The sequence below is a fragment of the Psittacula echo genome, assembly GCF_963264785.1.
Source record: "Psittacula echo genome assembly, chromosome: 9".
Lineage (NCBI taxonomy): Eukaryota > Metazoa > Chordata > Aves > Psittaciformes > Psittacidae > Psittacula > Psittacula echo.
Window position 1 is genome coordinate 1,509,774 of NC_137745.1, and position 24,092 is coordinate 1,533,865.

The following is a 24,092-nucleotide window of genomic DNA, read 5'->3' on the forward strand; positions in this document are numbered from 1 at the left end:
AGGGGAGCAGGCTTGCTTAGCAGCTCTGATGAGATGGGAAGAGAAGAGTTCCTGCTACCTACATGTGTACTCTTGTTTGAGACACGGAGAAAGTGAGGAATAGAGATGTATGGGAGAGCCTCACGTGTCCACATGCCCTGAGGCAGTGAACACCTTTGCACAGGCTGAAAGGGAGCTTCTGGCCTGTGAGTCAACTTATATTGCAGAGGATAAATGCTCAGGGATGGCAGGGAAATTGTTTGCCTGCAGCCGTTCCCTCCTTTCATTTATTTCTTTTTCCTCACAGTGTTAAATATTATCAGCTTGTCACTGTTACGTGAAGCTAAACGCTTTCACTGCTGAGGTTTGTGTTTCAGGCTGTCCAAGGAGCTTCTCAGAGCAGAGACTGATGGACCCTGGGAAGGGAGTTTCTTGGGTTAGGGAGGAGTGGCAGTAGTTTTACCTTTGAAGCTTTTTTCTTCAGCATGGTGCTGCCTTCTCCATCCCAGCAATCTGCAGAGGAACTGACCCTGCTCCTCCATCCCTTTCCCTCACTGGTGTGGATGGGATGGATATGCTAACTGATGCTCTTTGGTCAGGCAGCAGCAAGGAGGACCACTGCAGCCTGGCTGGGTCATGGTGAACCCTCACTGCTGTCAAGCTGAAAAGCCATTTACTGAGTGCTGAAGCCACTAAACATGGTGTTCTTTCTATTCTAGCACAAACCGGTGGGATAACAAGGGCACTTCACACCTGCACACATTCAAAATAGGAGTGTGCGTGGTCGGTATAGGATTGAGTAGCATTTTAGCTGCTCTTTTAATAATCAGCACATCAACTCTTACAGAGCCTTCCTGATAGGGTGTTTTCACCTTTCATTATATATATATGATAAAACATGTTGCAGTTACACCTTGTTAGTCCGCCTATCAACTGCTTTAAAGACATGTAAAAAGAACCAAAGTGTAATTCTGCTTGTCAATCTTCCCTGCAGAGAAGGAGACCTTTCTGGATCCCTTTGTGCTGAGGGAGCTCCTGCCATCATCGCTGGGGAGTTACTACCGCTACGCAGGTTCTCTGACTACTCCTCCGTGTAGCGAGATTGTGGAGTGGATCGTTTTCCGGAAGCCCGTTCCCATCTCTTACCATCAGGTGTGTTTATTTTCTCTGTCCATCTCTTGATTTGTCCTCTTTCAAACAGTGTTTTCGAAACCTCCCGTTGTAATTTTGAGAACAAAAAATGTTTCTGTTGACAGAAAAGGAAGTGTTGGTCATTCCTTTTATTCTCTTAAGTAATATTGTTTCTGAACATCAGCTATCGGTCTTAAGAAGACAGTACAACATGAAGCCTGGCTTCCTTTCAGTGATTTATTTGCTATTGTTTTTGTTAAGATTAAATTAAGCAATGATATAAATATTTACATGGAGTTCCTTTTTATTCTTTTTAATTGAAACTTTCTTTTCAAAGTAAAGTGAGTGATTTCAGTTCTGCTTAGATTTAGTAATTTGAACTAATTACAGTAGAAAAGACATCTTTCCATTAATCCTCCATGCTTAACTGTTTTTACAACACAGTAAAGCTGCCATTATGGGCTCAGAGAGCTGGTGCACAAATCTTTAAAATTAGCACATAGTAGCTTTTAATGCAAATAGTCGCAATGTCTGGGATTTGTCTGGAGAAGAATGCTCCCGATCAAGAAATGGCTGGATGGAATCAGATGTTTACCAGTTAAGTGTATTCTGACATTGTGAGACTGTTGTCTTCAGAAAGCCAGCCTGCTGAAGTTAGTTTTCCCTTTTATCAACTGGCAAAAGCCACTGAAAGCAGACTTTTCAAATAGAATCATGGAGCGGTTTGGGTTGGAAGGGACCTCAAAGTTCCTCCAGCTCCAACCCCTGCCACGGGCAGGGACCCCTTCCACTGGAGCAGCTTGCTCCAAGCCCCTGTGTCCAACCTGGCCTTGAACACTGCCAGGGATGGGGCAGCCACAGCTTCTCTGGGCACCCTGTGCCAGCGCCTCAGCACCCTCACAGGGAAGAGCTTCTGCCTAAGAGCTCATCTCAGTCTCCCCTCAGGCAGGTTAAAGCCATTCCCCTTGGCCTGTCCATACAAGGCCCTTGTCCAAAGCCCCTCTCCAGGTTTCTTGTCAGCCCCTTTACGCACTGGAAGCTGCTCTAAGGTCTCTTCTGAGCTTTCTCCAGGCTGAACAAGCCCAGCTCTCTCAGCCTGCCTCGAGCAGAGCTGCCTCAGCCCTCAGAGCATCTTTACAACCTCCTCTGGACTCTCTCCACCAGGTCCACGTCTTTCTTATGTTGAGGTCCCCAGAGCTGGATGCAGTACTCCAGGTAGGGTCTCACAAGGGCAGAGTAGATACACAATTCTGTAAAACTAAGTGAACAGTTCACTGGGTGATCCTGACTGACAGGTGCTGGTTCTCAGAGATTTCAGGCTTTTTTTCCCATGTTTTCTGGATCCCATTGCTTCTCCTGTAGATTCTGATCACTTTTGAAGTGCTGTGTTCAAAACCAGTCGCAGTGCTTGAGCCAGGACCCTCCCAAGGCTGAGAGCCATGGCAGGATTCACATGTCCAGCCCCCCTTGCTGATGTTATTTTTCCCTTTTCACTAAAGCATGATGTTCTTAGCCATTTTCATCTCCTGGCCAGCAGGAACCTTCTTGCTAGAGGCTTTCCCCAGCACCCTCTCTAGCAGTGCCGAGCATGTCATGCATTGCTGCACCCGTGGTTCTGGCTGCAGCATGGGACTCTTTGCACATGGTCCTGGTTGAATCGAACCCTTTGTTTTTTCCAGGCTGTTTGATTGTCGAGATCATTTTGAATTCTGTCCTTGCCTGCAGGATACTTGCAATCCCTTGTAGCTTCTCCCTACATCAATAAGTTTACTGTTTATTATTTGGTGGCTGGGAGGCTTGGCCCATGCTCAGTTTTATGCCCTGTATACCCATCAGGTGGGTCATGACTTTCTGCTTTCTAAACAAATGCAAATAAACTGGTAAATCCCAATTATAGCCATCACTTTAATGGTATAAAAGTACTTTATCCTGGCATAGCTTCTTTCCTGTGCTGTACGGTAATAACTGTGCCAAGTCAAGCCTTTAAAATTTGGCATTGTGCTGCTTTATGCATGCATGTGAGGTTGAAGGGCTGGGAATTCTGTGTGTAGACAGACTTTCATTGATACTACAACACATGTGGAATAAGTAATAGTATTCTTCTCCTTGGCAGCTCTAGATGGGTGTATTTTAAAAGCCTGCCACCCTGCCATTGCTATGATTATTATTTGTCCCTCTAACAGCAACAGTGCAATATAATCCATTGCCATAGTTTAACCTTCTTTATCACAAACCCTGTGAAGCAGCCTGTAATCCCAGAGGAGGAAAGTGATACTGTTTAAGCTTTGTTGCCATTCCAATTAAATCCTTGCTTTTGTTCGAAATACCTTGCTGTAAAAAGGACAGGACTAAAGTGGTCCAATTGTGGAAGCTTCTCTATTTTATTCTAAGTGCTCCATCTTCGTCGTCTTTCCTGATAATTAGAGAACAAAACAGGACAAGCGGTGTCACCCTGCAGATGCGTTGGAAAGCTAAGTGCATTCAATGACCCAAAGCATGGCATTATCTCTTATAATGCATACCTCAGAGTATCTCATTGTGCTTGTAACAGTTTCAGTATTTTTAATTGCCATGTGTATATCCAGCCCCTAGAAGACTGTGCGTATCAGGCTTTAATGGTTTGTAATTACACGACTTGGAGTTTTAGATCAGGTTTCCCTGTATCTACAATAGTCTTACAACAGCTTTTCATTTCTTCTGCTGAACAGGAGCTCTTGTACTCCTTGAAGAGCATGAATGTAGCTCCTTGACTGCAGCTTTTTTTTTTCTAGCAGCTACAGATAAATTAATTTCTCATTTATGTAGATAATATTTTTATAGTAAAAATGAAGTTAAAATGACTTATCTGTACTTCAACACATAAAAAGGGGAAGGTTAAAAATCACATTTGAATTGGCAGTTGTTAAAATGCAATTACACCTCCCCAAGGTAGCGTGGCAGAAGAAAATATTGTAAAAGTTCTCTCTGAAAGTTTAAAAATCCAGTTAATGTCATGGATGTGTAAGCTGAGAGACTCGACTTCAGGGAAGCCGTTGCTACCCGAGATCTTGAGCTTTTAAAAAGTAACCTTAAGCCCTCTTAGCTGGCTTCATCAAAACTGCTTCCAGTATAAGAAGTGCAAAAGATAAGTAAATATTCACAAGAATTTTGGTCTGTGCTTTCATAGAAGGGCATAGCAGGATCATCTGTTGGGTTTTTTTTTTTTCCCTGAAGACAGAAGTATAAGGTAATAGTCCTTTTATCCCATTGTTAACCCATCTGTCAATGCTTCTGAAGGGCTCCTGTTAATAATTAGAAGTGGTTTTCAGGGTTTTTCAAGGTGTTTCTCTGAAGAATCAGAGAGAGAATTGTAGCTGAGAACCAAGGAATAGAGCGTTCGTGTGAGATGCAGAAAAAGTACAGTCCAGATCCCACCATCAGCGCCTGCAAGGCTGGAAGAGGTACCTGAGCTCCCGGCGTGCGATGGGAACTGGTCACTGGCTGATCCCTTCCTGCTGCCCCCTGCCTCAATTTCCCTGTTTTACAGTAAAAGTAGTTGCGATTAGGGGGAAGCTACTGCTAAAAACATGCAAGTTGTGCTGTTATCTCAGAGGTGATTGCCAGTAGCAGGGCTCAGTTCCCTTGGGTTTATGTTGTAGTGCGGAGTTGCCAAACTCAGGATTAGAGCTATGAGGTCCATCCGTTCTCCCTCCTGCTATCCATGTGCTGCTCCCACATGGAGTACATTGGGTAACACTCCTATACATATCTCCATCAGCTGGCTCAGTGCATCACCCACTCCATGGGGACTTAAGTTGGACTGAAATGTGTAAAAATTAACTCACTCCTGCCTTGGAGGTCAGAGGATTTGCACAGATTTCAGCCTAATAACTACCATCGTCAAGCCCAGCAGACTGGGCAGGGTGGGCAGCAGCAGCAAAAGGGGGTTATGATTACTGGCTTGAAGGGAAATTAATGGTAGTGAGTGCTTCTTGAGTCAGTGGAGGTGCTTAACTACTCCGTTACACCTTTCTTTGATTGTGTTTATCAGTACTATCAACTGAGGCTACAATGATAGTTTTTTCTAGATGCAAGTTTCAGAACTCTGACAGCTTCTGTGTAGCTTTTAGAGCAGATGCACTTAAAGAAAAGGGTGTAGCTTTCTAAATGAGCTGTCAATAAGCTACGAGTGTAATTCAAGCCCCCTTTTTAAAGTCTTGGGCCAGATCCTGTACTCTCAAAATCCATATTATCAATATATGTGATTGATGTTTATGCAAACGGTATTGGGATTGAATCCTTCTCAGCTCTGTCGTGCTTAGTCGTTCCAGCAGCAACATAACTCATTCCAGTTCTGGATGTGAACGATAACAAACTCTTAGCAGATGCTATACTGAACTTGATAGCTATGAGAAAAACTTCAGCTGAAAACATTTCCGCCTTAGTTCGCTAGATACTTCTTTCTAAGCAATACCAAGTTTTGAAGTAACAGGAAAGTTCTTCCTTACAGGTTAACCCATTTCATTAAAAATAGCTCAAATCTGATTCCAACAGAAGAAACGTATTCCAAGAGGAATCTATGCTAACTGCGCCTGAAGTACTGCAATAGCTATCTGAGAAGCTTAGCCTGACAGCTAAACCTCATGGTATTTAGAGACAAGGTAGCGTTGCCCTGTCCTGGAGAAGGCTCTTGGGGTGGGATAACCTGGAAGCGCTTTTTGACGTGATGCTCTGAAACAAAGCGGTGCCAGGGTGAGGAGAGCTTGGAAAAGCCATGTCAAACAAAATCCTTCCAGACCAGGGGTCTAAGGGCACATGTTTCCCTGCTCGTGACAGACATCCGCAGGTTGATAGAAGGCCTTCCCTTGTTGGGCAGGATAAGCGCTGTGCTGAGATAAGGCAGTTGGCAGTGATTTCGGTGGGCAGCCTGAATTCCCATGTGGTTTATCAGTCTTGGCATCAACGTTTAACTTCCTGCCATTTTAGTTTCTTATCAGCCACCCAGATTTCAGTACATTGTTTTTCTAATTAATGTCCTTTCTCTCCCCTGCCATGATGGCTGCGGTCAGCTGGAGGCATTCTACTCCATATTCACCACTGAACAGCAAGACCACGTCAAGTCCGTGGAGTACCTGAGGAATAACTTCCGACCACAGCAAAGCCTGAACAACAGGAAAGTGTCCAAGTCTGCCGTGAAGGATGCTTGGAGACAAGATATGACAGACCTCTTGGAAAATCCACTCGGCACAGAAGCTTCCAAAGGTAGATTGCACTTATGAATGTTGCACTTGACTAATAGGAGAGTTTTCTTTGCCTCCTTTGTCATCAAATGGTGTCAAGGACAGCTGCAAGCTACTAAGGAAATAGTGGAGGGTAAGCAGGCATTCGTTGTTGGTAAGTGCCAATAAATTAACTAGTCCTGTGGGTGCCTGCAATTACCTGTGGAACTTCCTGTCACAAGGTGCCATGGCAATAAAGCCCCAGCCTATGTGAGTCTCAAACTGGCAGTGTCCCTGTTTCTGCTGACTGGCTGTAGGACCTTAGCGATCCCTGCCAAAAAGAGAAACATGAAGGGACAAGATCAGAGATAAAATTTCAGCCCCATTAGCACTGGCTCCCTGCATGTTTGAATAGGAACAGCATACCCAGATATGGTTATGGGTTTCATTTTTGCAGTAACAAGACTTTTGAAGAGCCGTCGACCTTTTAAGTCAGCGTTTGCATCAATCTGTTTGTAACGGTGGCAGGGAGGAAAAAACTCTTCCTTACAGGCAGGTGATTTTCTAATGTCTTGCTGGAGTGTTTCATGTGCCTTTTTGTAGAGCGGCTGGCGCTTGCTTCTGTCAGACACTAGATAATGAGGTGGATGGAGGGGGGTGAAAGGGAGATTGCAGCCATGTTGATTGGCACAGGCAGCCCTGGCTAGAGGAGCACGTGAACAATTCTCATAGAAATATGTGCTGGATAAAATAAGACCAGAAATAAAGATCATTTACTACATTTATTTGCCCTTATTTTATTGAATGGTGTTATTTAAAGGTAGGAGAATGACATGTGCAATGACATGTCTTCAGTTCTCGAGAAGCGGTTGGTGCCGAATTGGTTCTGGGTAGAGGTAAAGAAGAGAAGGGCAGTTTGCCAGAAGGAAACAGCTAAGCAGATTTACAAGCTTCCCTTTCGTACCTGGCATTTTCACCTGGACAGGCACAGAGAGTATAGTTTTTAGATGATGTGAATCATGAAAACAGCTGCATTCAGCAACTTCACCTTCCCGAGAGAGTGCTGGAAGAGTGTATTCCTCAGGGCTCGTTATTCTGTGAGCGTGCATATTTATATGTATAAAATATACACATACACAAATCTCATGTATGTTAAAGGCATCCTTGGGATGGAGAATTTACATTAGAAGTGAGGAGGAAGTCTTGGGAATGAAGAAACCCTGCTGTGCTCTGCTGCTCTGGCCTGCAGTTTTCAATCAGTGTTTTAACAGCAACATGTGTCAGCACGTATTTCTTCAGTACGTCCTGTATATCCTGTGTACATATTACTTACCCAGAATAGTGATGAAAGTTAATCGGTTGCTTTATGTTAGACGTGACAAAACTGACTAGTTTTCATTTTGAGTGCAGCTAAGATACCTCTGGTACATGTGGTATAACATTCAAGAAGATTTTACTGCTTTGGCCACATGCCTGCATATTCCTTGACTCACAGGATGGTTTTTAGGATTGTAAAAATGCTTTGGGTGATTCTCACCCCCATAGTAAGTAACTAGGACCCGCAATTTTGGCGGACCATTATAAACACTAGAGTCTGTAGTTAATGAGCTGACCTTGAAGTTGGAAGTGTTGACGTCAAAGGAGCACTTGAATAATTGGAAAGATTCTCATTGACTTTGATCTTTAAGACCTCTAATGCCCAGATTCATCCGAGCACATATGGCTTAGTTAGCATGATGTGAGCCAGTCTACAGGAGCAAGGGAGCTGCACAGCCATTAGTCCATGTTTAAAGAGGTTGGTGCCTGGGTGCTTGACACCTTGCATCCTTGGGAACTGGTTTCCTGATTGTGTCTGGGTCCTCTTCCATCATGTCCAGGTACTCTAATGCTCTGCACTCATGCCTGCCTAGGAATTCAAGCTTAGGACATGCTCAAGAGAGCCTCTCAGTTGGGGGGCATGCACTTCCTGTGATCTGACAACATCCAGCATGCCATCTAATGGCATGGATAACGCTAGAGTCGGTGATTTGTTTTCCCTTGAGCTTTTGCAACAGGAGGCTAATGGTTGGGCAGCCAGTCTTTTTATACCAACTCTGTCAACTTGTCACTTTTTGGGTTGTGTGCACACCAGGGGATACTGCAAATAGGTGCATTTTTTCATGAACTCAAAAATAAATAGGTTGCTGCAGTGTCGCTAACATGAAATGGATTGTAGCGTATCCTCCAAAGGTTACAAGATGAGTTATAGCTGTTCCGAGATATAGCGACATGGATGTTTCTGGCCCCTTCTTTGACAAAGGTGAACAGTGATGATGTGCCTGGTCCACTGCATGTTCTGAACTACTGACACATAAATAAAAGGAGTTGAAGTCATAATATTTGAGTGAAAGCAAAACCTATTGTTTATCCAGCTAGTAAATACAGTGCCTCTCCATAAATAGTGTCATTCATGCAAAAGTACTGAGGAGCTGAGCGCACAGAGTGCTGCTCAGCCAGGCAGTCTGGCATACAAATATAAGAGTGTAGGGTTAGCATAACACATTTATTTTTATGCAGATCCTTCTGCACACCTTGCAGTTGCATCTCAATGCTTTCCACATTGCATTAAGCAATGTGACCAATGGCTGTCACACGTTGGCTGTTGTCTGCCCTCCCTGTCCTTAGGTTTGTGTGTTGTAGAAAAAGGCAAGGTCACAAGAATGTGTCTTTTACTTGCTGCAGGGTGATATGGTTCGTGATGGTCTTCAGTTCTGGAGGGGAAGTTTGGGCTGGTTTGTCGGTGTGAATCTTTGCAGTTTGTTTCCTCTGTCACACTCTATTAAGTCTGTGGGCAGTATTGCTAATCTGGAACACAGTGCAGTGTTCATTATGTAAGCCTTTCTTATTTGGGAGGAAAATGTGCCCAGAGCAATTTGCATAACTTTCAGAATCATTTTCAGAATTCCCTGGTGAATAGGGAATTTGAAATCAGCACAAAACAATGCAGCTCTTCATTGTTCCCATTCACAAATGCAGTGTCCTGAACAGTTTGGCACTGAACAGGAACGTCTTTTCTCCCAGCTATCAAAGCTACCTCAGGTCATAGAGCCATGACCAGCAGCATAACCTGCAGATACGCTAGAGGATAACTGCTCCTCGCTTTATGCCAGTCCTCTGAGTATTTCCTTAGCAAAGCCCTGTAAGTGGTGGCATTTGGTAAATAAAATGTCTTTTGGGAAAGGCTATTTTAGGGAAACCAAAACTGTCAGTGCATTTGGGTCCAGTGTGCTGGCCAGTGCGAATGTTACCAACTTTCTGTTTTGCAGTTAACTCTCCTCTCCCTCCTCTTTTTTAATTGAAAAGGGGCAATGAAGGGAGGGAGGTGTTTTCAATCATCAGAATACAAGGTGGTGAAAATATTTTTGCCAATTCAAAATAGTGTAGAGGGCTGATTTTCCACTGGAGAGTGAAAACTCCAGTTTTCCTTTTGTGTTAGTATTTAGCAAGAACCAATTTCTTTGGTTCCATTATCTCATTCCTTCCTCCTGTTGGCAAAAGCTGATTTCAAACAGTTCTCTTGAGGACTGCTTGTACGACTGGAATAAAAGCATACACATGAGACTGAATCAGGTCCCATGAGCTGAGCTTAATTCTTAAGTTGACAGTGGAGCTGTTTCAAGAGACCAGAGGGATCATCTTTAAATACCTTATTTCTGAAATACACCATTCAGGATAAACTCTGTTCGGCTATGTAATTGTAGCAACTGGTTGATAATAAACCATCATACAACAATATGGGTTCAAACTTAGGGGAAGTTCAAGTTAGATAGGGAGAAGGTCTTCACTGTGAGCGTGGTGAGGCACTGGAACAGGTTGCCCAGAGAAGTGGTAAATGTTCCATCCCTGGCAGTGTTCAAGGCCAGGCTGGACAGAGCCTTGGGTGACATGGTCTGGTGTTAGGCATCCCTGCCCATGGCAGGGGGCTGGAACTGGATGATCTTAAGGTCCTTTCCAACCCAAACCATTCTATGATTTTCTAATATTTATTAAGAAGATGAAACTTCAGAGATTCAAGGCGTGCAGTGGGTCAAGCTGTTAAATCACACAGATCATCAGGGCTTAAAGAGCTAACAAGAGGGCTCACCAGTGTTACGATACTGATTTATATAAAGTTTGAAAAGTTAGAGTTCTCTGTACAGACATATTAAACCAGAATGTATTTATGAAATAATCTTCAGATACTGTATCAGTGACAGTGTTTGATTTTATACACAGCACCATCTTGGCAAAAATTGCCTCCTGTTTCTCTGCCCCGTCCTCTGTGGCTCAGGACTGTGTTGCTCTGTCACATTGCATATCATGCCCTTGCCTTCTCGTGGCCTGCTTGCAAGCAGCTGTGCTAGAGGGATTGCTAATTATTTATCAGCTTAATAGTGTGCATTGCTCTACAGGGACAAATAGAGTTCTTACATTAAAAAGTCCATCCAGTTCAACGGCCTGAGTCTGCATGTTCCCTATTACTTTCACATGTTGTCCCATCAAGCGGAGATGTATTTACAAAACATTACCTGCTTCAGTAAAGGTGTAGACATGGAAACTCAGGAGGAAAAGGTGTTTCATTTCCTTGTTTCGGGAAGTACCCTGTGTGCAACAATATTTGCCCATTTTATTTTGCTGCTGATTAGGACCATCAAATGTTGTTTTCTTGCTCTTTATTAATGCTGAAAAAAAAACCCAACCCTTTAACCTTTCTTTCTTGTTAAATGTTCTGCAAGCCTGACAACACTTAAACAAGCATCCCACGTGAGGGGCTCTTGACATCTGAGTTTTCTTTCACAGATGCCTGATTACTTCCCCAAAGGTGTCTGATTACTCTTTGCTGGAGTCTCAAATGATGCTGTTTCCCATCAGTGGGAATTCACCTCAGAGTACCATCTTGTCATGGTTTAACCCCAGCCAGCTACTGAGCCCCACGCAGCCGCTTGCTTACTCCCATCGGTGGGATGGGGGAGAGAATCAGCAGGGTAAAAGTGAGAACACTCATGAGTTGCGATAGAGTCAGTTCAATGGGGAAAGCAAAAGCTGCACATGCGAGCAAAGCAAAACAAGGAATTCAGGCAGGTGTTCAGCTATCCCTGGGAAAGCAGGGCTCCATCACACCTGATGGTGACTTGGAAAGGCACCACCATCACTGAATGTCCTCCCTTCCTTTTTCCCCCAGCTCTATACAGTGAGCATGACACCCTATGGCATGGAATATCCCTTGGGTCAGTTGGGGTCAGCTCTCCTGGCTGTGTCCCTTCCTGACTCCTTGTGCACCCCCAGCCTCCTCGCTGATGGGGTGAGAGGCAGAAAAGGACCAGTTCTGCTCAGCAATAACTAAAACATCCCTGAATTACCAGCCCTGTCTCAGCACAAATCCAAAGCACAGCTACTATGAAGAAAATTAACTCTACCCGAGCCAAAACCAGCACATATATATAATTTTGGTCCTAGACTAGGTTAAATAATGCGCAGTCATAAATTCACTTCAATAAAACTTACTTAGCTTTGGACTCTAAATTAAAGGGCTGGGAGATTTCTCTCGTAGTGCACGGGCAATCGTTTTCCTTGCTCTTTGTTATGTGGTAATGCTACAGTTTGGAAGTCCTTGTAACTGGACGCTGCTAAAACACGGATAGAAGATACTAGATTTTCCCTCCTGTGTCCTGCACACTGGAGGCATGGCTCCAGCCATCGACTTGCAGTCAAAGGTACAGCACTGCTCAAGCAAAGTAATTTAGTTCTTATTCACTGTTTCATGGTTCCTGATGTTAGAAATTAAACTAAGGCCTCCTACGAAGGTACTGCCTGCATGGTGCTGGAGTGCACCTCCACTGCAGCAGTATCCAAAGCTCCAGAGATGCTGTGCAGTGACATCATCATTTTGAGGCAAATAGAGTTTAGAGCATTGGTGGCAGTGGTTTTGAATGAGAACGAGTTATTTGTCTCATTTATAGCCTCTGTTATTACTTCCAGTAATTTGTTTTTGCTTTCTAAATGCCCGTGTTTTATGAGAACTCTCTCAAAACAGCTTTGCAGTCTCTTGTGCCCTCGGGTTCTCTCTGGGAGGCCAAAGGGAGTGTTAGGCAGAAAAGTTCTACTCTTGCAGAATGTATTTATGTATTTTAGTCAAACCTAAATGACCACAAAATACTCTGTCGCATTAAGTGGAATCTGTCCAAAACAGCAGCATAGTAAATTTAAATTCAAAATGGTACATGATTGAAATTTTAACTTGGGATTACTAAACCAGACTGATAACTGGTTATTTTCTTTAAATATCTTGGGGAAAATGAAAATGAGCAAGAACCTTTTTTAGTTAATCTACGAAATGTTTACCATTGCAGTTGATTATTCTTGTCCTTTGGAAGAGTCTTGGAAGATTTTTTCATAGATTACCTTATAGATTTACTGTGAGGGTGCTGAGGCGCTGGCACAGGGTGCCCAGAGAAGCTGTGGCTGCCCCATCCCTGGCAGTGTTCAAGGCCAGGTTGGACACAGGGGCTTGGAGCAACCTGCTCTAGCGGAAGGGGTCCCTGCCCGTGGCAGGGGTTGGAGCTGAAGGAGCTTTAAGGCACCTTCCAACCCAACCCATTCTGTTAACAAGTCCTTCCCAGTTTCCTTGGATAACTGTACTTTTCCTACTTCCCTTTTTGATTTCACTTTGTTATGAAGACTGTCCTTTCCTAATTCCATTCCCCTTTTATCAAGTCAGCGCCCTCCTACAGTGTGCTGGGGCAGATGGATCTATATATCATCATTAGGATTGCTGTTGGCTCGGCAGACGGGCTCGGTGCAGAAGGTTACACATGAGGGTGGTAACATCGTGCTGCTAATTGCTTGCCCTGCGTCATCTCTGCACTGCAGACCTGCCCGGCTGCCACTATGCCCCAGTGCTCCAAGTATATGTGCTCAGCTATTGCTGCACGAGTCTCTTGATGTGCACCTCAAGTACATGCTATAATCCCATTTTAGGCAGAAATCAGTGTGCTCCTTCGGCATATCTCATCCCTTCCACCTCTTCTGTGTCTTGCTTTGCAGTGCTGGGTCATTGTGTATGCAGCTGTCTTGGAGTACATCATGCAAAAGCAGGAAAGGACAGGCTGCTGCCTTGCAAAGAGCCTCAGATGAGTCAGGTGGAAGGCAAAGCATTTCAGGAAAAACCTGACCCATTTTGAGGGGGAATCAGGCACAAAAAGATGTTCTAGATACACCTGACATAGGTCTCATGCTTCCCCTCCTAGGGGCTCTGTTCTGCAGGGCTCTGTTTTCACCTCTAGTAACGTCCATGTGGTTGTAATGTGAGTAGTGCCTGTATGTAGCAGGCATAGATTTATTAATACATTTATTAATAAACAATAAGTGAATGCTTGTACCTGTTTCGATATTATAAAGGGACCAAACCAAAAGAGCAATAGGAATTCAGTATGAAAGTTTAAGTATGGTTTATGTTCACAGCTGCCACTAAAGCTGGAAGAGCTGAGCGCTTGCAAGGGAGCTTGACGGTTTGTTCCATTTACACCTGCAGGAATCCCTTTCTGCACTGCCTACTTGCTGCTCCAGCTGTTTGGCTCACAGAATTACTGGCTAACATGGCAAATCCATGTCCTTCTGGCAGGAAATCCTCTTTTCTTCCCCTGTTGATGTAGCACGTGGCACTGAATGTGATTACACGTGCTGCGTCGGAAGCACTGTATAAATAAGGACACAGGTGTACATGTTAAACACAAGTCACCCTCTGCATGGCCACGTGTATATGTGCAGTACAAACACCAGACTTGCAGGGCAGATCCTTGGCGGGCATCAGTTGAGCCCAGCATGGCATCTGATGGTGCAAGGCTGATCTGCACCCGCTGAGGATTCAGGCCACAGCTGTAGAAACAGTGTTCATGAAATACATGGAATATTTGGGCTCAACCACAACACAGTAAAACACACAGCCCAGGCCTTTCAGGAATACAGGGTCTGCTGCTGTGATGTCGCGGATACTCAAATGCTAGACAGCAAGCCATACAGGAATGAATGCACATGTTGTTTGTGTGTTCACCTCGAGAAATGGGCAGGCAGCAGAGGGGCAAAACCCAGCGTGGTCAGAACCCCTCCATCCCCTCCACGTGCCAGTTTATTCCCCAGGGCGCAAAACAAGTGTAGGGTCTGTCAGGGTCCCTCACACCTTTAGAAGGTTTGAAGCATAGTGAAAGGTAGGAGCAGAGAAGATAAACAGTCTGTCTCCTAGCTACGTTCAGCCTGTGGATTGGAGACGGTGAACACAAGTGTTTGTGTGTACGGCATGCTCCAGGGCCTGCGATTGCCTGCTGGTGAAGTGCAGGCAAAGGAAAGGAAATATGCATACTTCTCTTTAAAGCAATTATCCTTATATAGTAATAATGCCATTTATAAGCACTTTGAGAAGTTAACAACATACACTAAAGCAAAGCAAAAAAACATTGCAAATGTTTATTAAAAGGAGAATGGGGGGAAATATTGTAAGTATGCCTCCTAGCACTTTTCTGTGTATTAAAGCCTGTGTTGTCTCTGCATGTGATCCTCGTAGTCTATTCATTATCCTTTGGGAGCACAGCCCTTGCTGAACTCTGAGACTGAATGCGACAGCCCAGAGCATGCTGTTGTTAGTTATGGATCAGAGTCTCTTTCCAAGCATCTCCACTGAGTCTTGCCAACGCAAGGGAGCTGAGTCTGGCACTGTTATCACTTTCCTTACCATGACACTGCTGGCATGGCACTGAGAGCAACTGTGAGTTTTCTCCTGGCAGTAAAACCCGTATTTCCACATTTCAGGACAGCTGTATCTATAGTTGAAAGTGTTTTTCTTCCCTTCTCTGTTGGTGGCATCACTTTTGTCTTGTCTGCAGCCGGGTTCCTGCAGGGGGCTGCAGGGCTGAGTGAACTTAGTGCACTCTTTTGCCAGTAACACTGCCGTGGATGCCAGCTTTCAGGCTACTCCGAAATCAGATGGGAAACTTGAGGCTGAGTTGGGTGTTGTTATGGTCCGCAAGTGGTCCGTCTGTCCTGCAGGACTGGCGCTTCCCAGTGCTGGGGCAGAGGGGAAAGAAACACCCTCTCTAACCCAAGAGCTTGGCCACTACCTTGTTTTGCCCTTGCAGGGAAGCAAGTCATGAAACCCCCCTACTGAGCTGTCGCCTTACAGCCAGGAGCTTCCTCACAGAGCACGACAAGACCCTTGTCCCTGTCTTTTAGCTACCTCTAAGCAGTCCTGAGTCAATAACATGCTGTGGGCACATCCTGATGCCCACATATTCCTCCCTTCACATATCAATTGCTTTAGAAGATCCCTGGCCATGTCACCAGGAGGGATTCAGGACTTCACTGGCGTGTGGCTTTTCTGGGCTGAAAATTGTGAGGGTTTCATCACACAATGTGTATCCCACGGTACTGAGGAAAGGAACGGCATCGCTGAGACACGCAGCAGCAGGGAGAGAGTGGGATTTTCCAAAAGAGGGCATAGCACTGCTAGAAATAACTGCCTTTAAAGTGGTGACATTTTTATGCATGGAAGAGCTAGCTTAGACCATTTCTAGAGGATTTTATAAATCCCTCTGAGCCCAGTGCAACTGGATTCATCATATGAGGCACCTGTTTTACAGGGAGAAGGTATATGAGCAATAACCGACTATACAGTTCTTGCACTCTTTCAGACTTTCCCTAAATATCTCTTTTTATAACCGCAGGTAGCATATGCAGAAAGCATGATGAAACCCAGAAAGCTTGGCTGGTTTTGCATTTCTGCCTTTGAAAGAGCAATGTAGGCTGGTTAAAAAAGAGGAGGAAAAGCTGTAATGTTCTCTTGCAAAGCCCTTTCTGCATTTTTGGGTGTGTCTTAATATCAGTGGTTAGTTTCTGCAAAACAATAAGCCCCCTTTTTGTCTTTCAGCTCTCTGAAATGGAGCTGCCAGGAGCTTTTGGATTAAGCTTTATCAGGCTGCAGTTAGGAAAGCCTCATGGAGGTTACGTCGCCAAGTACAACATACAAATCAAATTATGGGAGAGATGAATGCAGAGTTGTTAAATTAATTTTGTTTGTTCCAGCCCATTGGAATGTTTTTAACATGAAGGAAATAATTCTCTGCTGTATGGCTGGGCTGGCCAGCGCTTAGGACTGTTTTAGCGTGCTGCAGTTGTCTGCGAGTGGCAAGCAGGTTCTCTCCAGGCTTGAGTGAGCCCTGGAAGACCAGGCTAGCCAAGATGCTGGCTTTGCCCCCTGCCTTCCCCAGCGGGCTGATCTGCAGAGAAAAGGCTGTGTCAAGCTCCTACACATGGTCAACAGCTGGAAACGCTGGCTGAGGCTCCATGAGTCAGGTCAGAGGGCTTTCTCCAGATCCAGCCCTCCCTCTTCTGCAGCACTTCTCCATGAGTTTCCATAAGCCAGCTTGTTTGCTGTGTTCCCAGTTCAGGTCTTCCCCAAGAGAAGGGTGAGGAGGGGTTTTCACTCCAAGAGGTCTGAGTTCTGCCATGCTCAGGGCATCACTGCCTGCCATGAGGCTTGCCCATGGTACTGCACCAATGGTACTGCACCTATGGTACTGCAACCACGCTTACCTGCTTCTGAGTGCCTCCAAGATGTAGTTCTGTGGCCCTGGTGAGGCTTTTCTGCTTCCAGGAGAGCTGGTACAGACGATCTATTAGCCAGGATGTCGTGGCTTTGGTGTCCTGCTGGACCTATGCAAGGCCAGTCCATCTATCTGCTCACCACGGAAAGACACCCTGAAAGCCCCCTCAATATTATTATTATCATTTAGGATCAGAACTTGAAAGAGAGCATTAGTAATATTTGTTTCTAAAAACAGCTGAGATGCAGAGGAAGTTCAGGTTGGAGATAAGGAAGAAATTCTTTACTGTGAGCGTGATGAGTCACTAGAACAGGTTGCCCAGAGAAGTGGTAAATGCTCCATCCCTGGCAGTGTTCAAGGCCAGGTTGGACAGAGCCTTGGGTGACATGGTCTACGACGAGGCATCGCTGCCCATGGCAGAGGGCTGGAACTGGATGATCTTAAGGTCCTTTGCAGCCCAAACCATTCTATGATTCTATGGTTCTATGCTATGTCAATGTGAAATGATGCAGGTTGTTGGTTTCAGTTCCTTTTGTTTTCTCAAGCAGTCATGGATGCACCGGCTTGTGTTTCCCTTTAGTGTGTCCTGATTCAGTTCAGAGGAAGATCCAAACCTCTCCCTCCCTGTCCCAACCTCTTTCTGCATTTGTGTGTGTCCTTCAGCTGCATTTCTTGCAAAATCAGTGGAAGTTCTGTAGCATCTAAAAAGAAAAGCAAGCAAGGAGCCTATGATACTTTTAGTCTTCTTTCAGGAATCTAAGGCACACAGAATATTGAAAGGAAAATTGGATCTCTGGAAAATGGCAGTTATTTTATAGATGGTCAAATCATGGCACTTTTTTTCCTTGCTTTTCAGACATTTGCTGCGTTATTATGTATCACTTTAATTAAATCATCAAATTGAATTATTGAATCAAATGGGTTTTTATTCCACTGTGTCCTGAGCAGGTTTGGTTAAATAAATGCAACCATATGTTTCATTTTATGAAAAGATTTCTTTTTTTTGCCCATTCATAAGCTGTTAAAAAAGTGGCTGAACAGAAGAGGTTGGTTATTACTTAATTACATCAGGTACTGCTACGTGCCTTGGCGTAATTGGAACACAGTCATACTAAGGCATGAAAAATGTGTAGTATTTACTGTGAAACAGCAGTATTGTAAATTGTGGCTCCTTTTAGCTGGCTGTGAATGAGGTTTGTCCTCCACAGAACTTGTCCCAGTAAAGTCATTGGGGTCTCCTGGCCTTCTTGGATCAGAGAGGGTCTCCAGACTTTGAGCCTGCGAGTCCTCTGTTTACCCTTGGGAAATACCCCCTTGTTTCCTCTGCTTGGCTATTCTGAATGGCATCAAAGCTGGCTGCAGAGTGGCATGGAATAGAGGACATGACAGTCCGTTCTCCCTTGGGTGGCTTGGGGTCCTTGTCTGACGAGCATCTGGCTAGCCATGGTTCAGGGGGGTGTTACAATTAAGGTAGATCTCTCTGTCTCTTATGAAGGTTACCTGGATGAATTATTTCAAGAGCTGTTTGATTCATGATTACTTTTAGTATATAAATCTCTGCATGTCCTCGTGGAGGACAAGGACTGGGTAAGACTTTAGGTCTGGGTAGTCCTTCACCCTGGGCCAGGGTGAAGTGCAGCCAGTTTATCTCCGGATTTGATTAGGTGGAACAATAAAGGCCGGCCTGGCATTTTGAAGAGTAATTCTGTGGTGACAGAGAGCTTCAAAAAGGGGGCAGTTATGATTTATTGGTGCACTTATCAATAAACAGTGATGTCAGAGAGACTGGATCTGGCTATCTCAGCAGAAATTGGTGAGCATGGAGGGGCATAGCAAGGATTGTGAAGCTCTGTAAACAGTGAAACAAGAACTACTTTCAGATGTGCTGTCTTGGCTGGGTCCTCAACACCTTCATGCCATGCTCCCTGCAGACACCAGGAGGGAGCAGAGGGGAAGGGGTCTGCAGGCAGCAGACTGAGGTTGCTTCTGGCTTTGCAGCTTTGCCAGCAGAATGCTGTTTTGTTCCCTTAAACTCAGTGTAAATAGAAACTCATATTCATTTTGTCAGTGATGGGAGGTACTGCAGGGTTTGTTTGCTTTGCTGGGTCATCCTTGTGGGTGGAGCAGAAGGATCTATTGCAGAACTCCAAGTTTGTCACTACTCATGGCAGGAGCAAACACCAAATATCTTCCCTGCCCAAGCCTATTTCTGCAATAGATGTTCTCATGTTCAGGCTAGCTGCAAAACGTGAGTTATAACTGCACAAATGCATTTGACAGGTATTTTTCTATTGAACTAGTAATACTGGTGTTTACAGCATTTAGTCATTTTTATTTAGGAGCTGTAGCTATTTCAGTAATGTAACATTAGAGCTACGCGACCAACCTGCAAAGCCCAGGCAATAGGAACAGACATTTCTCGCCTTCAGTGCTGCCAAGACTCTTCAGAAGTGAAATAATGGCCAAAGATACACACAGTCACAGACCTGCAGAGCACAAATAAGCTGAATGTGTTGGCTTTAAATGGAAAAATCCTATTGGGAAAAATAAGTCTGCAAACAGTGTCAACATGATGGGCTGGGTGACACTTTGACTTGCCCTGGCAGAAGAGACCAGTTCCTTTGCCACGGCACATTTAGGTGTTTAGGTATAGTAGCAAGTGATTTTTCTTGGTTCGGAGTTTATATTGGGAAAGAGAATGTGAGAATCTGTCCTGAATTGTGTATTTTAAACATGATTTTTAAAGCTTGGAGAAAATCTGAACTCTTTATACGTGATGTATTTTTTTTGGTAGCTTATGAGTGCCATCTAGTGTTCTCCATCAGTACCCTGACCTTTGCATCTGTGGTTTGAAAAGCGTTTGCTTCTTCAACGGGTGCAAGTGGGCTGGTCACAGGCTGGGCACATCTTACTCCTAAAGTGAAGACTGGTTTGTTCCTGGGCTTGGTCTTCACTGGAGAAGTTTGCGAGTTGATGTCTCACAAGCAGAAGCTGTGTCTTTGCTTGCTGGTTATGCTGTTCCTATGCTGACATCCCAGCAACTTACGCTTGTGGAAGGCACTGATTTTGGAGGCTGGCTACAGGGTCCCCCTGCCTGTTATGAAAAGGAGATGGCCATCAGATGCCACTCTTCTCTGTGCTGGTAATATATTGCCATCAAACAGTTGAGAATCTATGAAGGAAAATAAATAGAGGAGAATAAAGTAAGATGTGTTTATGTGCAAAAGCTTACTAGGGTAAGAGGAGAATACTTCCTGATCCAACAGTGTCACAGAATCAGAGAATAGTTAGGGTTGGAAAGGACCTTAAGATCATCCAGTTCCATCCCCCCTGCCATGGGCAGGGACACCCCACACTAAACCATGCCACCCAAGGCTCTGTCCAACCTGGCCTTGAACACTGCCAGGGATGGAGCCCTCACAACTTCCCTGAGCAACCCGTTCCAGTGCCACAGTAAAGAATTTCTTCCTTAGATCCAATCTAAACTTCCCCTGTTTAAGTTTGAACCCGTTACCCCTTGTCCTGTCACTACAGTCCCTGATGAAGAGTCCCTCCCCAGCATCCCTGTAGGCCCCCTTCAGATACTGGAAGGCTGCTCTGAGGTCTCCATCCAGCTTCTCTCCTCCAGGCTGAACAGCCCCAACTTTCTCAGCCTGTCTTCATATGGGAGGTGCTCCAGTCCCCTGATCATCCTCGTGGCCTCCTCTGGACTTGTTCCAACAGTTCCATGTCCTTTTGATGTTGAGGACACCAGAACTGTCCACAATGCTCCAAGTGAGGTCTCAAAGCTATTATTATAAAGTGAGGTTCCAGCTATTTCCAGGGTGTGCAGCCACACAGGAGTATTTACCTCCACCGTACAGCAGGAGACTGTGGGTCAGGGAAGCTGGGGCTCAGGGTGATTTGACTTCCTAATGTTCCATTGCAGAGCTCTTAAGTGACCATGTTAAAGTGTGTGTGCAAATGTCAGGACTGGAAGTAAGTCGAGAACTAAGCAACCTGCCTGCAGAGAAGGGATTCTCTTGCTCCCTTTACTCTGGAGAGCAGAAAGCAGCTGCAGGTGGTATTAAATCCCATTGGTCTCAGTGGATTGCAGTCTAAGCTATTACTGTAGGTAAGGGCATTAAAGAAAATCTTGGCTCCTTAGAGCGAGGCACAGTTCTTCCTGTTTATTTTCTCTTGGATATTTAGGAGGACTTCATGTGTTTTCCTTCTGTTTTTTAGCTTGCAGCACTCCCCCGGTCAACATGAAAGTGCAGCCTGTGAACAGGACAGCATTACTTGTAACCTGGAACCAACCAGAAACCATCTACCACCCTCCAATCATGAACTACATGATCTCATATAGCTGGACTAAAAATGAAGATGAAAAGGAGAAGACTTTCACCAAGGACAGTGACAAGGACCTGGTAAAACCACAGCATCAACCCCAGACATATGTATCAAGCTATCCTTATATTGTTATTTTTCTCAGTAGAAGGAAGTAGAGGAGGAAAGCAGTCGTTACCTTATAGACAGACTAGTGTTTGGCTCGCAATGAATTGCTATTAAAACGTTCAGCTTTAGTTGAACGTTGCCTAACGACTACCCAAAACACTGGAGTGTGAATTTATAGTTTATGGGAGTGCATAAAGGGCTAAATCTGCAGACGCTTTTTCATATACTGTTGCTGAGAAGCAGCTGGCTCAGGAAGCGGTTGGGCTCTCAATGCCTTTTGGCTTGTGTTCAGCTCACAGATTTTCACACTGAAAGTCTGATCCCCCCAGATCTGTTCCTGAGCTCAGGCTTCTCACTGTGCCTAGCCCCTTGCAGTCTTAGGAGCAGTTTCTGGCAGCAAGTGCTGCCAGCAGTAGGAGGTGCATGGTCAGGGCTCTAAGATCATTGCAGAGTAGCCCTGTGCAAGCCCTGCCTACGTCTGGCAGCAGGAGAAAAAAAGAGGGAAGAGTGAGACAGTTCCAGAACAGATGGAAACACCGATCTGTCTTCTCCATTTAGGATTTGATCTGCTTGTCATTCTTGTCTAAGTGGAAGCAAGTATTGTACTGGTCTTTAACATTCTCTGCATATAAAATCAAAGTGACACATTCGGATTTGAAAGGCCTCCGTTTATTGTTAATCAAAGAAAGCCTCTAGAATAATGAAATCAGTAATTGTATATGCACATGAAAAATGCAGCAGCACAGAGTGTTATTCCTAATGACTGTTACAGTTTGGGGGTTTTTTTTCAAATACACAGTCCTCTAGGCCCATTCAATCAGTTGTACAATAATACTTCTCTTATTCCCTTAGATGAAGATTCTTTTACTTCATTTCCATTTATATTTTCAATTTCCCCACTAGACATTGTTATCTGGGTCACATTAGGGAGCGATCTGCCTCACAAAATCAGAAAGGAATCTATTGAAAGGCACCCAAGGTTATGGTGTATTGTAACCTCTCTCTTGTCATAACTTCACACTCTTAAGGGAAATTTTTATTAATCATGTATAAGGAGGAGAGCCTTAATCAGCAAAAATGAGGTGGGCACAGTGAAATTGTCCTGGTTTATGTAAAAGAAATAATTAGAAGTGAAGGGTGTGTGATGGAGTGATAGCTTGGAAATAAATTGCAGTGAGACCCTGCGCTGTGCAGCAGAGCTTGGGGGTTAAGAAAGCAGTGACAGCTTAGTCTATTTTAGGGGCAAGAGAAGGAAACTCTTTCTCGGAGGAAAGTGCAATTTGCTTTCAATGCTCTGGCAGAGACAGTTGGGCTGTCCCGTCTTGAGACTGAGCTAGACAGTGTTTTGCTAAGGAGATCACTGGTATTTCAAGTGACCAGCACAGCCACTGCTGCTGTCTGCTGCAAGACATGATCTTGATGTGATTTAGGACTAAAGCAACACAAAAGACTTTGTAGAAGGCAGCAGGGCAGTGTCTCAGGTCTAAGAGTAAGCAGGGACATCCCAGCCCAGTGTGCTGAGCCATCACGTTGTACCAGGCCACTGACACCAAATTGCCATGGCCAGTTTGTGCAAAATAAACAGTCATTTTGAGCATGCAGTGACTTCTGTGGGTTTATCCCATGTTTGGGACTTGGATCTCCACCTATAAAAATCTCATTTTAATTCCTGTAAGGTCAAATGATTTGAGATTTATTCTTTTCTAAGGAAAGCAGACTTCCATGCGTGAAGACTGTCATGAGAGGAGATGTAGGACATACTCATTTCTTTCTCATGGGCAGAGTAAGCAGAGGTTGGGTGTTTCACTTTGGCCTTGCCCTCTTCCAGCGGACCAGTGAATATTCCTGTTTAGAAATAAGTTTGTCTTACATGGCATAAATGTCCTGTGTTAGCACAATGCTTTATATATTTCAAACTGATCGTGGACAGTTCTGTGGGGGTAAAAAACTGAATAATATCTATTTTTTTTAAACAGAAGGCCATCATTAGCCATGTCTCACCTGACATCCTTTATCTGTTCAGAGTTCAAGCAGTTTGCCGAAATGAAATGCGTAGTGACTTTAGCCAGACTATGCTCTTTCAAGGTAAAAGAAACACATACATATTTTTACATTAAGTGACTCTTTGTTTGTTTAACATTTTCTTTGCAGAGTGCAAAATATGGTGTGGAATGGTTTCAAAAGATACTTGAATGCATGTAGACAATGCTGATTTTGGATTCTGGACCTTCTCCTGTTTGAAATGATGGGGGGTTTGTCTGCATTTGCCTACAGGGAAGCCTCTTCTGCCTCTCTGCTGACAGAGTTTGTCAGGTTTTAGGAGAATTCAGAGCTTTTGTTGGTATAGTTTTCTAAAGTTAATTCATCAAAGACTGCTTATGCATCAGAGGCAGAGCTATAGGAGAATGTGAGTCTGATCGGTGTCTGTTTTATGTAAAGAGGAAAGGAGATCAGTCCTACCTTGACAACCACATGTGGAGACGTTCAGGTTTTGCCGTGAACACAACCTCAGTGGTTTCCAAAACATACCTATTTAAATGAAAGCAAAATAGCTGGAGGCTAAGCTGTCCTTTGTCATGGATTTCCTTTTAATTTTGTTGGAGAAGTCTGGTAAGGCTGAGATTTGGTAGAAGAACTTGTTGTTTTCCAGTTTTTTAAGTGCCGAAGTTTTGCTGCCTCCTGGGAATTTATTACTACTTCTTTATTAAGGTGGTCAATATTCACCTCTGCTGAGCAT

At 44.4% G+C, this 24,092-nt stretch overlaps 1 protein-coding gene across 2 annotated transcripts in view; it reads left to right on the plus strand.

Moving 5' to 3' along the window:
- PTPRG (protein tyrosine phosphatase receptor type G) overlaps positions 1-24,092 on the plus strand; it is a gene marked incomplete at its 3' end in the record, with an annotated part of 403,062 nt that overhangs the window by 301,029 nt on the left and 77,941 nt on the right. For both annotated transcript variants that reach the window (XM_080625483.1, XM_080625484.1), the window contains exons 7-10: positions 974-1,131; positions 6,159-6,351; positions 21,143-21,327; positions 23,332-23,440. In XM_080625483.1, coding sequence (XP_080481609.1) covers positions 974-1,131; positions 6,159-6,351; positions 21,143-21,327; positions 23,332-23,440 — 645 coding nt within the window. The remainder of the gene's footprint in view (positions 1-973; positions 1,132-6,158; positions 6,352-21,142; positions 21,328-23,331; positions 23,441-24,092) is intronic.